Raw genomic sequence first — 16,765 nt, 5'->3', positions numbered from 1 at the left:
ATCGGAAGTGCAAAAACCATATCGGTATCGGATCAGAAGTGCAAAAACCTGGATCGGGACATCCCTAATTAGGGTTGTCTCGATACCAAAATTTTGGTACCGGTACCACTGTTGTTTGGATACTTTACATTAGTTTTGGATGATACCACAAATTTAGGTATCGATCAGATACCAAGTAGTTACAGGGGCATACATTGGTCATAATTTAAGTTCTCATGTGTCCAGTGATGTATTTCCTGAGTTTATGAATATATTATGGATTTAAAAAAAGAAAAAATATTTTGTGATGATTAAAAAATACAGATGTAATTATAGTAATATCGACTAGATACGCTCTTGTACTTGGTATCATTACAGTGGATGTCAGGTGTAGCTCTACCCATGGCATTTGTTTATATTGTGACGCCGGTGAGTTATTGTATCCTCTTACGGTGTGTAGTGAAGCATGTTTAGCTATTCCTTGTCCTGCAGGGATGATACTTGTAAGAAACTCACTTTGTTGCCATGGAGGCGAGGATTAGTGATTTAGAAGTAGCTAAAACACTGCAGATTGCGGATGGACATTAGCTGCTAACTAGCTAGCCATGTCTTAAAGCAGTGGTCCCCAACCTTTTTGTAGCTGCGGACCGGTCAACGCTTGAAAATTTGTCCCACGTTTTTTTTTTTTGTCATAAAGAAATACAATCATGTGTGTTTATGGACTGAATCTCTGCAGACTGTATTGATTTATATTGATATATAATGTATATATTGTGTTTTTTATGTTGATTTAATAAATATAAAAAAAACATTTTTATTTTTTTTAATTTCTTGTGCGGCCCGGAGGTTGGGAACCACTGTCTTAAAGCACCTCTTCCTGTGGGAGTTTCAGTGTTATAGCTTCACCTGTATCTTTAGTTTTTAAGCCAAAATGCATCCGTTCACCCTTTTCTCTCTACACATCGTGTCTGCTTGTAAGTACTCCGTGATTGTGCGCTGCCGAACATGCTCCTCTGCTTGTAAAACCAGCAATGTCATGACGTGACGACGATGCGCCGTCATGCCTGTTAAAAAAAACAAAAAAACATGGCGAGCCGGTAATTTTCAAACAGAGTATAGTACCATTTTTGATTCATTAGTACCGCGATACTATACTAGTACCGGTGTACAGTACAAGCCTAGTTTGTAGTAATAAATATGATTAGAACATTTCAACATTGTTTGTGTTCGATTACAGTAAATGTGTTTATTCTAAACATTCCTGCCACTTCATTTTACACACTATGGCATTTTTAAGTCTTTTTAATTTTTATTTTACATCCATACTTTTTTAGTTTGACTATTAATTTACTCGTTAATTTCCTGTTAATCGTTGCTTACTTTCTGCTGCAATATTGTTGCATCTTCACTTCTTAAACTTTGCTAAGCACTTAATTATTGGTGTTGTTTCAAGCCAGGAGCTTTTTAGCTCCTGGCTTTCTCTGTGTGATGCATGTTTAGCCTCTTCATCTCGTGATGATAATAGTTAATAGTGGTGTTAAAGATACTAAGAAATGCAGTTAATTTTCCGTAATGCAGCTTCCGTAGCAGAACCTCCAGGTTCTGTAACAGCTTCTTCCCTCAGGCCGTTGTAGTAATCCCTCAGGCCGCTTGAACACATCATAATAATCCCCTCAATTCCCACCAAAAAAGGATTAACTCGCTGGAATATAAAGACAATATAACATACTTCCATAAACGTGGATGCATATGCAAAAGTGCAATATATTTATCTGTACAGTAATCTATTTATTTATATCTGCACCTTATTGCTCTTTTATCCTGCACTACAACGAGCTAATGCAACAAAATGTTGTTCTTTTCTGTACTGTAAAGTTCACATTGAATGACAATAAAAGGAAGTCTAAGTCTATTATTATTAGTTTAGGGGAGCATTGATCGGCAATGGCCGATCGCATACTTTTTCACGAAAATCGTCCGATACCGATTGACACATCTCTAGTTTCAAGTTGTCTCTGTCCCGTCTGTGTTCTTGAGCACCTTCCATTATAGTCGGCTTAAAGTTTAAGTGCACCTTTCTGTGTTGACCTGTGCCAAAATCTGCGCCACTGTTGAATATAATAATATGTTGATGTTATTTTTTTTTCTCCTAGAAGTTTTGTTCCTGAGTCATGGCAGACAGGAGAGCGGAAAAATCATGTGAAGAAGCCAGCAGATCGTTAGTCAGGCGGGAGTATGAGGCGGTAGTCAGCCATAGCACTGACACCTTGGGGGTCCTTGCTCCCCAAGGCCTGTCCACTGGCGCTCCTACCCCGCCGAGCCCGCCATCCGGAAACCTCCGCAGTCGCGCCCTGCTTTACCGCATCGCTGCCTTTCTTCAGCTGGTGAGCACACTGCAAGACAGGGACTGACATGTGATATTTGGAGTTGTTGCAGTAGTATTTGTTTTTTTATATTGAATTAAATAGTATTATTTATTTTAAAATAAATACCACTGCAATACTACTTGCATGTATTTACCAATAAAATTAACTGGTTATTAAACTTGATGTTTGTAAACTCACTGTTTTACTGGTAATTTTCAAGAGAAAGTTAGAAGTGAAAATAATAAACAATGGCTGCCGCCCTCAATACTCTCTCCTCCGAACACAAAAATGATATGCTATATGATTACAGAAAGCTCTTGAGGCATGTAATGATAGTGCAGACAGTCCATTGTGAGGTCAGGATAGCAGTTTGTGGAGTTTCTGTAAATTGTGGACCCTGGCAGTATTTCTAAAGTGTATTTGTTGTGGCTGGTGTTCATTTTTATTTTCCCTTCTTCCCTTTTCCCAACAGAAAAAATATGATGATGCAGATCAAGACTGCAAATATGGTGAGCATTTTTCTCAGGGAAACATTTTAATACAGTTGTTCAAGTTGATATGAGTCTATAAGGATTTATTACCAATATAACTTATTGACAGAAAGTAAGATTTTCATTCTTTGAATCAAATCAGTTGTTCTAATGTATCTTTATGACCAGAAATTGTCATATAAACTGTATTCCTGTCTTTTTCTGTGTTTTGTGTATTTTTTAGTTACGACCAGTCCTCTAAAGTCATGTTTCTCAATAGGTGGGGTGCCGACCAGTTTTCAGTGGGTTTGCCTAATCGGACTGGCACAGTTGCAAACAATTTGAGTCTTTTAGCAGCTCTTTTAAGGATATTAGGCAAAAGCGAGCCAGCCAATTGGTTGATCTTTGGGAGTTCTAGTCTTAAAAAACAAGTTGCAGTTGCGAGTCGTTCGTTTGCGAGTCCTTGTTACTCACACATCTCAATAAATGAGAACATCGTTCAAAATGTATTGGAATTTAGGAGTTCAGTTAAAGGCTCAGGAAAGTTAATTTCTTATTACTGTATTTTCTAGACTGAGTGCACCAGTATATTAGCCACACCCAGTAAATCTGAGGGGAAATATATTTTTCCATATATTAGCCACACCGGATTATAAGATGCAGAAATATATGTTGCAAAATCAATATTTATACAAATTCTGTAAATGTTAGTCACCTTAATTGTTTTCAAACGGTATCTGTAACACGGCAGTAAAACGGCTGATTAAACAAAACAGAAGTCACCGTCATGGACCCACTAGCTGAGGAAGCTAACTTTCCAATCATCTAAACAGACTCAATAACTCCACCGTGACGTCTTGGTGAATTTACTGAGGAATTTGTGAAACTGAAACAATACTAAAAGAATGCCATTTTAAGTTTAATAATACAAACAATTGTAAACGTTTTACCATATTGGCTAATGCTAACGACGCTAGCGTTATTACATTACAATAGCACATACACATGTAAACACTCCTGCAGACATCACACAGACTGTTTAGTAAGTATGAATTATTTTAGTTATATTGTAAAACTTACAAACGTTGCTTAGAGTGATGAATGAGGAATCCATAAGAGTAGAAATGCTATGGATGGCTAAAAGGCTGAACGGCAATTTTACTTCCTGTTGAAAGCACTGCGGTAAATGGAAAGGACACTGCAGTACCTCCAGTGAGCGAACTCGTCCAAAAGGTGGTCCCATAGCACAAACAAACACATTTTCTACGTATTTGCTTGTTTTTTGTTTTTTTTTACAAACATTATGGCCGTCGGGGAAGAAAAGTCCATAAATTAGCCGCACCGTCTTATAAGCCGCAGGAAAAAGTAGAAGCTTATAGTCCAGAATTCATGGTACTTTACAGTATTGAACCAGCAGTATAAAATATAGAACTTTTTTACAATGTTTTTACAACTTCATGGTATACTGAATTTAAGTTGTTTTTTTTACCCATATACTACAGCATAGTCCTCAAAACTATTTGGACATTAAGAAATACATTCTTCAAATATTTCAGTGTAGTGATGACCAATTTGTCATTAAGGGGCGATGGTGGGTTCTGCAGCAAAACCAGTTGCAAAATATTGCTCTAAAGGTAACCATGAATCCAATATGAACCAAAATGAAAATAAACTTTGACACCCTTGCACATGATTACACTTTGCAAATTCTCCATCAGATTAAAATCACATTGTGTGTAATAAAACACAATAAGCCTTTATACGGTTGAAATGTATTATCAGCAATGTGTTCATCTGAGCTGATCTTGTTTTTAGCAGTGTATGGTTTGTTTTGTTGAAAGACTTTTATGATACCTAAACAGTAATGTAAATATTTAGTTGCCCATTGGGAGATGAGGTGATCCTGCATTTCCAGTTTGAGTGTTGTTTGAAATGAGTTGAGTTGGTCGCCAACATGCTTTGCCAGACTGTGGTAGCTTTCATTCATGGGAACGCTGCCACATTGCAGCTTTGGCTTAAAATATTGGTCCTATTGTTTGGAGAAATATTTAATGGTATTTGTATTAAACGTGTCTCCTGTACTTGCTTTTCTTGCTAACCCAGTGCTGGCAGACGATCGGGCGAGGGGAGACGGTTCGCTTCAGGCCAGCTTGCGCTCTATGCAGTTGGATGGCAGCCTGCAGGAGGTGGCCGGCATCCTCTCTAAAACCTTGTTTGGAGAGCCAATGGTATGTTGAATGAACAGCAAATTCTCTACATTATATGTATACAGCCATATTAAACCATGATAATGTAATGCACGGTATTAACAAAGGGCACATACACTTTCCATTTTAGTGTGGAAGAGAATGTGAGTTGTAAATGGATGAATACTAAAAGTTTAAAACCAATAAATCACTTAAAACTGCTCGTCCTTAAATGGGAACTGCACTTTTTTTCAGTTTTGTCTATCATTTAAAATCTCTGTTAGACAAGAACACACAAATATTTCTTTTTTTAATGCGTTCTAAGTCATAAAATATGGCAGATATGAGGTGGCTAACAATGACGCTAATGTAGTACACTGTTGCACCCATGAAGTCGTCTTAAAAAACGTCCAAAAACCGCCAACAATACTCCACTTGCACCTCATGACATGAATATTACCCAAGTATTAGCAATACTATCATTTTAGGTGCTTTTGCAGACAAACAATTTTTAGCAGCGCCGTGATCAGAGAGCTAACTAGTTTATGCTGCTATATTGACATATTCAGCCGGTGAGCTGCTGCATCGCCTCTGAGCTAGTGAAAGTTAATTCTAGATTTTTATTAGAGATGTCATGAAAAGACGCTCGTTTTGAAGCACTTTTTTTTTTCCAACCCGGTTGAGGATTATGATTTATTCTTAATCTAAACGGGCGGATATGAACATCCCATCAGTACAGAAAGTGATTGTTTTATTATGTTCAAAGTTTATACATTTGTTCAGCACTTAGCAATACTGCTACAAGATGCTTAGTGTTTGTTGTTGAAGGGTAATGCAAATGTTGTCTTTCGTCTGTGAAATTAATATGCTGTTGTATGCTTAAAATTAGCAAAATATGTAATTATTACATGTTGTTATGAAGGCGCCTGTTACTACATTACATTTACAGTTAGTGTGTGTATGAAAAGATGATATAGGCTTTTGGATGTTTTTTAGAGTGCTTTATAGGCTGAAATAATAGCGACTCCCATTGGTTCCCACGTTAGCTGACTTTTGTGTTTATTTTTTAGTTCAAATAGAGTTACACAAAATTCCCAAAAAGTGCAGTTCCCCTTTTAATAGTTGAGACGCGCTCTTAATAACCTGTTAGAGCCACACCTTGACTTTAGTATTAACAGTTAAATCATAATATTGGCACTCTCTGCCTTTTTGTGTGGTCTCATTCTGGCTTGGGGGATGATTGTCTACTGCTTCTCCCGTGCCTTGTCCTCAACCGGGCGCGTCTGTCTGAGGCCTTTTGCTGGCCCTTGTCTGGGCATCCTGTCGCTGGCTGGCCTGTCTGTGTGAGGCCGGTGGTCCCTTGTTTCCTGGGCGCCACACCAGCTGTTTTGGGTGGGGCTTTCTTGATGGCTGGGCCTGTGCTTTGGCTCCTGCATACCGGGAGACAAATATACTGTACATACATACATACATACAAACACACATACATAGATACATAATCCACATGCGCACATACATATGTATGCATATTCGCATGCACATACACACTGTAAATACATTCACACGCACATTCATTGTACACACATACACATCCATATATACATACACTCACACACATAAACTCATGCATACAATCATGCTTCAGCAGACACATTCATACATACAAGTGTACACAATCACACTCATAGAAATACGCACCCACACATTACATTAAACACAGAACACTATTAAATAAACACAGAACACTATTAAAGCTTTACCATAACAATGTAAAAGGTTAATATAGCCCACTCCTCTTTCTTCCCCCACTTCCTCTCCTTTTTTTTGTAATCCAATTATTCATTACATTTATGTGTTGTTGCATTTGAAGCGATAATCTTGATGATAAAAGGGGCGGCATGGAATAGTGGGTAGAGTGGCTGTGCCAGAAACCTGAGGGTTGCAGGTTCGCTCCCCGCCTCTTGACATCCAAATCGCTGCCGTTGTGTCCTTGGGCAGGACACTTTACCCTTGCCCCCGGTGCCGCTCACACTGGTGAATGAATGATGAATGAATGATAGGTGGTGGTTGGAGGGGCCGTAGGCACAAACTGGCAGCCTCGCTTCCGTCAGTCTACCCCAGGGCAGCTGTGGCTACAAATGTAGCTTACCACCACCAGGTGTGAATGAATGATGGGTTCCCACTTCTCTGTGAGCCCTTTGAGTATCTTATAATAGAAAAGCGCGATATAAAATCTAATCCATTATTATTATTAATAGAGGTAAATGTTATTCATGATCAGTATTGTTATTTCTTTTGGTGGTATTGTTTCAATTGTAGTGCAATATTGTTCAATTGTCTATACTCTGTTATTACTATCTACTTCACTAGTTTGCTTCTCTTTATAATTTCTGGTATTTTATTTGTATATATCGTATTTGCTGATGTAGTTCTTTTGTTGTTTTTGTTTTTTGCTTTCTCTCTCTCTCTCTCTCTCTCTCTCTCTCTCTCTCTCTCTCTCTCTCTCTCTCTCTTGTCCCCACCTATGTCCCCCCCTCCTATGTCTGCCTTTTTTTCTTCTTCTTTCTATCTCCTCCTGCTGTGTCAAACACTGAATATATCCGAATAAAGTCAAACACAAATAAGGCAACAAGAGAAATATCCCACATTTCTCTTTTGTAAAGTAAATCTGTGCAGCCGATATGGGCATCTACATCAACTATATAATTTGCCTGAGTGGCTGGACAGCACAGATTTTAAAAATAAGATAAAAACTCATGTTAGTTGATGCTCCGTACAGAAACGTTTGAGTATCACATTACAGCAAGCTTTCATGTTCACAGTTCACAGTTAAATGTTTGAATGAATATTATTCTGAATATTGTAATTACAACAATGTTAACAGTGCACAGTTAAATTAATGCATCCAGTTGTTTATAGATAACATGTTTATTCTGAGTATCATAAATACATTAATGTCTACTGCTTTTGCTGTTCCGTACATTGTGCCAGCAGATGGCACTGTGATATGTTGCTTTTTCTGTCATGGCGCTCCGCGTAATAATGACTTGCATCTGTAGAAAGTCTTTGGGCCTGAATACATGATGTTGCTTCTGTGTACATGAGTTTCAAAATATAAAACATTTGCCTTTTTACCCCTCCTCACAAAAATGCTGCACATTACAACTTGCCCTCCATTTTCTTTTACAGAACGGCATTGTTGCAAAAGACATATCCAGATTAAAAATACTCTTTTTGGAAATAGAGGTCAGTACCACTGGTTCATACACCTTGTTGTCATATAATTGTACTACCTAATTCATGTCTTTTCAGCCCCTGTAAGTAGTACAGTGCAACCTCGATTTACAAACTTAATTGGTTCCTGAACAGGGTTTGTATAGTAAAGCAAATTTCTCCAGAAGGTAAATATGAATGTGTTCCAGCCCTCGACAAAAGTCCATATCTAAGTGGGGGGTTGTACACTTTGAACACAATATAAAGTGCTATGCAGTACATCAAACAAACATAACAAGGGGTTATGGATCAACTTTCTCTTTAACAAACTGAACTGTGCTGTTTGCACTGCTCTGCCAACACGCGCACAAACACAGAAGCCATGATGGTACTCTCACAAACTATCAGAAATCACACAAATCCTTAACTTTAACAACTGTATCGCTTCAATAATAAATATTTTGAAAAGTACACATCGGCAACAAGCTGAGGAGATGGCCGTAGACAAGCTTGGAATAGGAAGGGGGCGACAGCCGCGAGTGCTCTTGTGCCGCTGAGGGAAAGGAAGTGTATTTTCCTTCCTGTGAAATAAGTCTGCTCTGGCATCGATTTCCAGATAAATTCGGTCTCATCACAATTACAACTTGCTGTAGTCGATTCTTGCATACTTTAAACACCGTTATTGTGCGCCAAGAAAATAGTCATTTTTATTTTGGGCCTCATTGAGTTGGCAAAATGGACAAAATTTGGCAAAAGGCGAAAAAACACAGAAAAAAGGCACACACATATTGAAGTGCAGAGTAGCGAGTGACTGGTATTGTGCTGCAATGTGCAGCAAGTGACGTGGAGGGCTTTGCCTCCTCACCAAAATGCTGCACCCTGCCTTTTGCTTTTAGGTGGAACACAAAATGAAATATCAATCAGTCAATTGTTTATTTATATAGCCCTACATCACAAGTGTCTCAAAGGGCTGCACAAGCCACAACGACATCCTTGGTACAGAGCCCACATAAGGGCAAGGAAAACTCACCCCAGTGGGACGTCGATGTGAATGACTATGAGAAACCTTGGAGAGGACCGCATATGTGGGGGGGTTAAATAATGAAGCGTCTGTACACAGAGTGATTCACACACAAAGGAGGCATATTTAGCTCGGTCTAAAAGTTGTAAATCGAAAAGTTCGCAAATAGAGGGCTTTGTAAATCAAAGTTGCACTGTAATTCCTCATCAGTTTAGCTATTTAGTACTCAGCTGCTTGTTTGCAAACAATACTAGCCATGACCCAAAAGTAACACTTCATCTTTTTTCTGTAAGGCAATAAAGAAGAGAGAGATGGCACCAGAATATACGGATGACCACGAGGAGGGTGAGCAAATACAGTGTAACTGAAAAGTTCATTTCTATGTATCTTTTATGTTAACAAAACAGCAAGTGGTGTCCAAATTGCACATATATTCAGTACATGCACTCTATATGCAGCGGTTATTTTTGATAATGGTCTGTGTAGGTCACAAGCCAGTCTTTGCGGAATGCTAGCAATGTATGGCTCTTGAGTTGCACTGATCACTTAACTTCATGTCCTGACAGAGGTGCAAGATGGCTGGCAGTTCCGACCTCCTCCACGAGGAGTCACCAGCAGTGAGGAGTACACCCTCTGTAAAAGGTACAACAGACCGTGGGTTTCAAAGTTGTGGGTGTATGTTGGGTTGTCATAGAACCAGTGCTGTGAAGTAGGGATGTCCGATAATGGCTTTTTGCCGATATTCCGATATTGTCCAACTCTTTAATTACCGATACCGATAGCAACAGATACCGATATCAACCGATATACAGTCGTGGAATTAACAAATTATTATGCCTAATTTGGACAACCAGGTATGGTGAAGATAAGGTGCTTTTTTTTTTAAATTAATAAGATAAAATAAGATAAATGAATTAAAAACGTTTTCTTGAATAAAAAATAAAGTAAAACAATATAAAAACAGTTACATAGAAACTAGTAATTAATGAAAATGAGTAAAATTAACTGTTAAAGGTTAGTACTATTAGTGGACCAGCAGCACACACGTGTGCCTATGGACTGTATCCCTTGCAGACTGTATTGATATATATATTGATATATAATGTAGGAACCAGATAATTAATAACAGAAAGAAACAACCCTTTTGTGTGAATGAGTGTAAATGGGGGAGGGAGGTTTTTTGGGTTGGTGCACTAATTGTAAGTATATCTTGTGTTTTTTATGTTGATTTAATTAAAAAAAAACGGTACCGATAATTTCCGATATTACATTTTAAAGCATTTATCGGCCGATAATATCGGCAGGCGGATATTATCGGACATCTCCACTGTCAAGCCATAAAAAAAAAAAAGTAAGAGAATAATTATGATCAGTAGTTTATTGTATTAATATCTTTTTAGCCTAACTCCAAAAATTGCTGAGAAAAGCCCTCAACTATAGTTATTTTAATTTAAATTCATTACATTATTGTGGCAGATCAAAAGATTGATTTAAGTCATTTGATGCTTTTTATACAGTTTTGGCCATTTACTCAAATTAAACATTCAACCCATATGACACCATGGTCCCCAACCAATTTGTCCGTGACCCCTTTGCTACAGAAACCTTCAATAATTTATAAACAACCACATTTTCTCCGACTGAACTATCGCCTGTCCCACAAGACACACCAATAAGCTTGTTTATAGATGTACAATAAAACTTCTGATAGAAGTTACCATTTTTATATTTGTTATATCTTTGTTACATGGGACAGTGCACCTTAATAAACTTGTAAATGTGCCGGATTGTAGCCAAAGGCTGATTTCCATCTGCAGTACCTGGCAGGTTGATGGTACATAAAATAGATACCATCAACCATCTCATCGCAAATTAACAAGCCCAGGTCTCCCACTAATTCAGCGTTATGGTGAGCTGTATTTTCCATGCACTTATTTTTGCTGTATTTATCTGCCAAACGTGGGAGGCCGGTCTGTGAAAATAATGCCAACATTAAAAAAGGTTGGGCACCCCTGGTATAACCTACTGTTGAAACACATCAAGAAACCATTAAACAACTTTTGAGCAATACAAAAGCAAGTATTAAATGTTAACAATGGTGCTTTACCTCTGCTTTAGATCATGTCAAATAAATAAATCAGACCCATCAATCAGTGCTGTAAGATCAAACATCAAAAATATCATTGTCCATCATCACATATTAAAGTGATTATTAAGTAACATCAAGTAGGCTACATAAAACCTAGCAGCTATGTTGCTGACCTCATACCTCTAATTTCTTCCTCTGGGAGGCCATAGATGTGCGCCACGGCTGACAGCTTTTCATAGGTGCCTGAGTGCTTGCTCATAAGTGTTCTCCACTTAAGTTTGGCAAAGACCTAAATTGCTAACATCTTCGCTGCTAACCTTGTCTGTGGCTGCAGTCGTGCCGTGATCAACAAAAGAAGCCATATCACTCTACCCTTTGCTAGCAGTTGCGTGGTTGAGACGATCAAGGGAGGCTCCACTCTTCACTGCTCCTCCCTTTTACCTACCCAACTACAATGGGAGCCTATTAGCTTTGGCTAAACAAGCCCAAACACAATGACAGCCTATCACATTGTCCACTTCAGGGTGTGGCTGACCTTTGGTTTCCACCCCCAACAAGTGAAGCGGGTGAGGAAACTCACTTACAGAGACAGTAACGTGATTAGAAAACATAACACGCTAACTCACGTACAGAGACCGTAATGTGATTGGAAAACATAACACGCTAAATATTACTGTAATTAATCACAATTGAGATAAATTGACATCCCTAGCTAAAACTCAGTTAATTTATTTGAGCTGTACTGTGTATGAATATCACAATGTGTCTATTAAAGCTGATCAGCTTCCTTTTGAGATGTATTGGTATGTCTTGCTTGCTCAAACATTTGCTTCATTTACATTGTTATAGTATGCACAAAAAAGCACTCAAAATAGATGCAAGTTTTAAAAAAAAAAGGATAGGCAAGTATGTTATACATACTTCATATAGCACTTGATTGTCTAAATGGCAGAATAAGCAAAATAATGTGATGTTCTTAATGAAAAAATACCTTGTTGATAGATATAGAAGCAGTTGAGCATACAGTTTTTGTCTCCTGTAGGTACTTGGAGCAGGGCTTGTGTAGGTATGGGGCCCAGTGCACGTCGGCCCACTCGCAGGAAGAGCTGCTGGAATGGCAGAAACGCTACGCTTCACGCCTCATCCGTCTCAAGCAGCAGCAGGAGAGCAAACACTTTACCGAAAACTACATGGAGACATTGATAGAGAAGTGGATGAATTCTCTCTCCCCAGAGAAAGTGGTAAGGGGGATTGTGCTACAAGATCAATAGAAGTTTAAGAAGTAGAAACACCCACTCTGTATACTGTGTGTGCTGCAGGTGTGTTTAGTCAAAGTCGGTCTACACACTTGTCCCTCTCAGTTTAATTGTTGTGCTCTTAAAAAGCACTTCCTCTATTCTGTGTGAATCTGCCATTAGATGACACCAATGACGACAAATGAGTATCAAACACCCATTTACATTATTACAGGTGTTAAATAAGGTAAGGTACTATATTACTATTAGGGGTGGGTATGAATTTGGTACTTTTTTTTTTTCTTTTTCTTTTTTTAGCACCGACCGAATCTCGCCAGTTCTATGCGAAAATAGTTTTACGTAAAATCCAACATGGCACTGTGCTACATGAGTTGCACGTGATGTCACGCCCGGTTGCCAACTCTTTGCACGTCGGCACTTTTGCGATCACTCCAGCAGCACTGAGAGCAGACTCAGCCAAAATATCTCTAGGTAGTACTACAATTTTCAATAAAAAAAATTTACTCAAAAGAACACTCCAACGTAGATGGCTCCACTTTTCCAAAAATGCCCTATCTTGGTGCTAATATAAATTGGCTTTGCTATTGACATGCTACTAATTACTAGCATTAGTGATTTTACATGGCGATTTCAACACCTCCAAATTTGTTAATGTAAACAACTAAGATGCATTTTACAATCACAGCTGATGCGTAATAAGGATAATACTTACTGTATTAACAGTTTTTGGAGTGCAAAAAAAACACCATAAACTATTTACCCCTCTAACGTCTTGGACTTATAACTGTAATAGCAACTTAAAGTCATACTTCATGAGACTGAGAAAGATATAAAAGCTGGACAGCACTTATCATAATCAGCTCATTTTTATCTGTAGTGTCCAATCTATCTCACACCATGCACAACACTGTGGAGGCCCTGAATAGATCCTTCAGCATTAGACTGTTACATCCACAGTGCAAGAAGGCGAGCTACCACAGGTCCTTTCCACCCACAGCCATAAGACTTTACAACGCACTTGTCTCATTACTGTGATGTTTTTTTATTTTTGCGGTGTGCAATACGGATGCTTTTTGGTGTATTGTATCTCTTATCTGTACATATTAGTGAGCAATATGTAGTATTTATTACTTTTTTTCCCCCATTTCGGCTTACTTCTTGGGATAGATAAGTCTATCCTATCCTTTAAATGTTGCGACAATAAAACTTTTTTTTTGTCAAAAAGAATATTTATTAACTCACACAAAAGTACTGAAAATTTGTACCGTTGAATACCGGTACAGATACCCTGGTACCAGGAATTGGTACCGTATGGATTCAAATGTGATTGGTACCCATCCATAATTAGTATTGCTCTTAATTCACATACGTTACACAATGTCTTACTTTTCCAAGTGTGCATAAATGTCTGACCGAATACAGTGTGCACTGCAAAATTATGCACATATTTATTCCTCTCTTCCAGCTAAGTGACTGTTTAGAAGGAGTGAATGTTGAAACCAGCTCAAGCCTCTCTGTTACTGTCACCACCAAAAAATCCTCCCACTCTTGGACCTTTTCATTGCTGTGCAAGGTAGGAATACAGATGTCATGTACAGATTTGCAGTGTTTACCTGTTTTATGACACACAACACTACTGTTATTGTTACACATTGCAAGTATATTGGATATACTGTATCTAAATTTTGGCATTAGGAATCATGTGTTCTTTTATGTAATCTTTGTCTTTGACCAGCCTCCTAGAAAGCTATATCGCATAGCCCTGCTCTATGATGCCCACAGACCACACTTCTCCATCACTGGGGTCTCTGCTGCCGAGCAACTCCAAATCGTGCCTGCATGCAGTCAAGAGTGGACTCCACAGAAGGACACAGCAGGTATATCATATTGATGTAGTGTATGCTGGTACTGGTTTCTTATTCTATTTAATTATAATTTAATTATAATTAATTATAAAGGAGTCATACCAAAGACTATAAAAATGGGGCCACCTTGCTTGGCACTCAGCATCAAGGGTTTGAATTGGGGGTTAAATCACCTAATGATTGCTGAGCGCGACGCACGCTTCTGCTCACTGCTCACTGCTCCCCTCACCTCCCAGAGGGTGAACATGGGGATGGGTCAAATGCAGAGGACAAATTTCACCAAACCCAGTGTGTGTGTGTGACTATCGTTGGGACTTTAACTTTAATTACATACAATTGTTTGATCAAAAAAATGTCAATTGTACACAAAAACTAATCAAAAGAAAAAAATTACTTTCTGCTACTCAGTTAACCCTTGGTTCTTTCCCTCAAAGTTCTTCTGTGTCCAGGGAATTATCGCCCAAGTTTGTATACATTAACAAAAAAAGATGGTGAGAAAATGAAAATATCGATCTGATCACTCTAGTATCGATCAGATACAACCCTTAATATCGACACCACCAATTTATGGATGGATTTGATCCTCTTACATGTGGTGTCCTGACTACGACAATGCTGACACACAAACAGCTGTTATATTATCTTCTCTCTAGACTTTTATTAATCTACTTGTTAATACATGGTAATTTTCTGCTGCAACATGGTTCTATTTACATTTCTTAAACATTACTAAGCACTTATTTCTTGCTGTTGTTTCAAGCTGGGTTAACTTAGCTATTAGCAAGCCTGCTCCTGGCTTTCTCTCTGTGTGTAACATGTTTAGCCTTGGCTTTCAGTGATAAGATACTTGATAATGATACTTAACATACCAAGAACCAGGGCTGGGCCGATAAAACGATATCAATATATATTGTGATTGACACATAATCGATATCAATATAAAGTGCGTTCGATAAAATATTAGATATATATTTATATTTTTTAGTCAGAAGAAACCAGCAAGATTCGTTTCATAAAGTCACTTGTGCTTTGGGAGCCCAGGAAACAGGAAGTGTCACTAAGCAATGGGAGGGACACGCTAACAGCCAATCACACAACCGTATTTATATTTTTTAGTCAGAAGAAACCAGCAAGATTCGTTTCATAAAGTCACTTGTGCTTTGGGAGCCCAGGAAACAGGAAGTGTCACTAAGCAATGGGAGGGACACGCTAACAGCCAATCACACAACCGTATCAACTATCAAACAGCTAAAATTATACACAAAGCAAACTTTAACCTGCTACCCAAGAATATACAACAATTCTTCTCAAAAAAAGAGGAGAAATATAATCTTAGAGAAAAATATAATTTAAAATATTTATATGCACGTACAACACTTAAGACCTACAGTATATCTGTATGTGGAATTAAATTATGGAATGGGTTAAGCAAAGAAATCAAACAATGTACTAATATGATCCACTTCAAGAAACTCTTCAAACTTAAAGTGTTTACAAAGTACAAAGAAGAAGAACCATGATAAACATTCTGAATGTATTTCATCCATTCATATCTTACTTATCTCATCATATGAAATATAACTTACTTCACCAATTATTTATTTAATTATTTTTATTGTGATTACTCATGGTGTATATTGTGAATAAATTGAGAACAAGAAGTAAACAAAAGTTTTAGCAGCTGTTATGTAAAAGATAAGGGGTAGGATTAAATAAGCTCTGCTTCTTCCTACTCCTTTTCGAACATGTTGAAAAGAGAAACTGGAAATTGTGATGTATCATGTTGTATGCTTGCATGTTCCAAATAAACTCAAACTCAAACTAAAAAGCTTGTTTTCACCGTCTTGCTGCAGGTTTTCTGCATGGAGCGAGAAGAGAAACTTTGATATCTTGATATATCAACTCAATAACAGAAAATTGTCATTAGTTTGGTTGGTTTTAATGCAGATGGTGCGGCCTAATGTATCTGTTTAATGAGTAGCTTTCCAAACTACTCTGTGTAGTGTTCAATAGTTTATACACTTCTGGCTATTGTCTCAAATTTGCAACTACCTTCAAATCTACTTTAATTATTTTATTACCTTAGCCGCTTATCCTACCTGGCTACCAGACACCCTCTCCACTGATAAATAGCATCATTGGCAAGTTGGAAATTAATTTACTGAATTTATTGGAAGGCTTATATAAGTCATTAAAAGTATCTAATTATCGACATTGAATAATATAAAAACGTATATCGAGATATAGTTTTCAGCCATATTGCCCAGCCCTACCAAGAACTGCAATTTATTTGCTGTAATGGAGTTGAATCATTTTAGTT

At 37.9% G+C, this 16,765-nt stretch overlaps 1 protein-coding gene across 3 annotated transcripts in view; it reads left to right on the top strand.

Moving 5' to 3' along the window:
- The window catches only part of helz (helicase with zinc finger), a 116,437-nt gene that overhangs the window by 37,646 nt on the left and 62,026 nt on the right, over positions 1-16,765 (top strand). For 2 of the 3 annotated variants that reach the window (XM_062032874.1, XM_062032875.1), the window contains exons 2-10: positions 2,133-2,363; positions 2,818-2,854; positions 4,919-5,043; positions 8,191-8,247; positions 9,529-9,580; positions 9,802-9,877; positions 12,367-12,565; positions 14,046-14,153; positions 14,316-14,457. In XM_062032874.1, coding sequence (XP_061888858.1) covers positions 2,151-2,363; positions 2,818-2,854; positions 4,919-5,043; positions 8,191-8,247; positions 9,529-9,580; positions 9,802-9,877; positions 12,367-12,565; positions 14,046-14,153; positions 14,316-14,457 — 1,009 coding nt within the window. In that variant the 5' untranslated portion in view covers positions 2,133-2,150. The remainder of the gene's footprint in view (positions 1-2,132; positions 2,364-2,817; positions 2,855-4,918; positions 5,044-8,190; positions 8,248-9,528; positions 9,581-9,801; positions 9,878-12,366; positions 12,566-14,045; positions 14,154-14,315; positions 14,458-16,765) is intronic. The other variant, XM_062032876.1, reaches the window with a different exon arrangement.

The sequence above is a fragment of the Entelurus aequoreus genome, linkage group LG22 (assembly GCF_033978785.1).
Source record: "Entelurus aequoreus isolate RoL-2023_Sb linkage group LG22, RoL_Eaeq_v1.1, whole genome shotgun sequence".
NCBI lineage: Eukaryota > Metazoa > Chordata > Actinopteri > Syngnathiformes > Syngnathidae > Entelurus > Entelurus aequoreus.
This window is presented reverse-complemented; position numbering and strand designations above follow the sequence as displayed.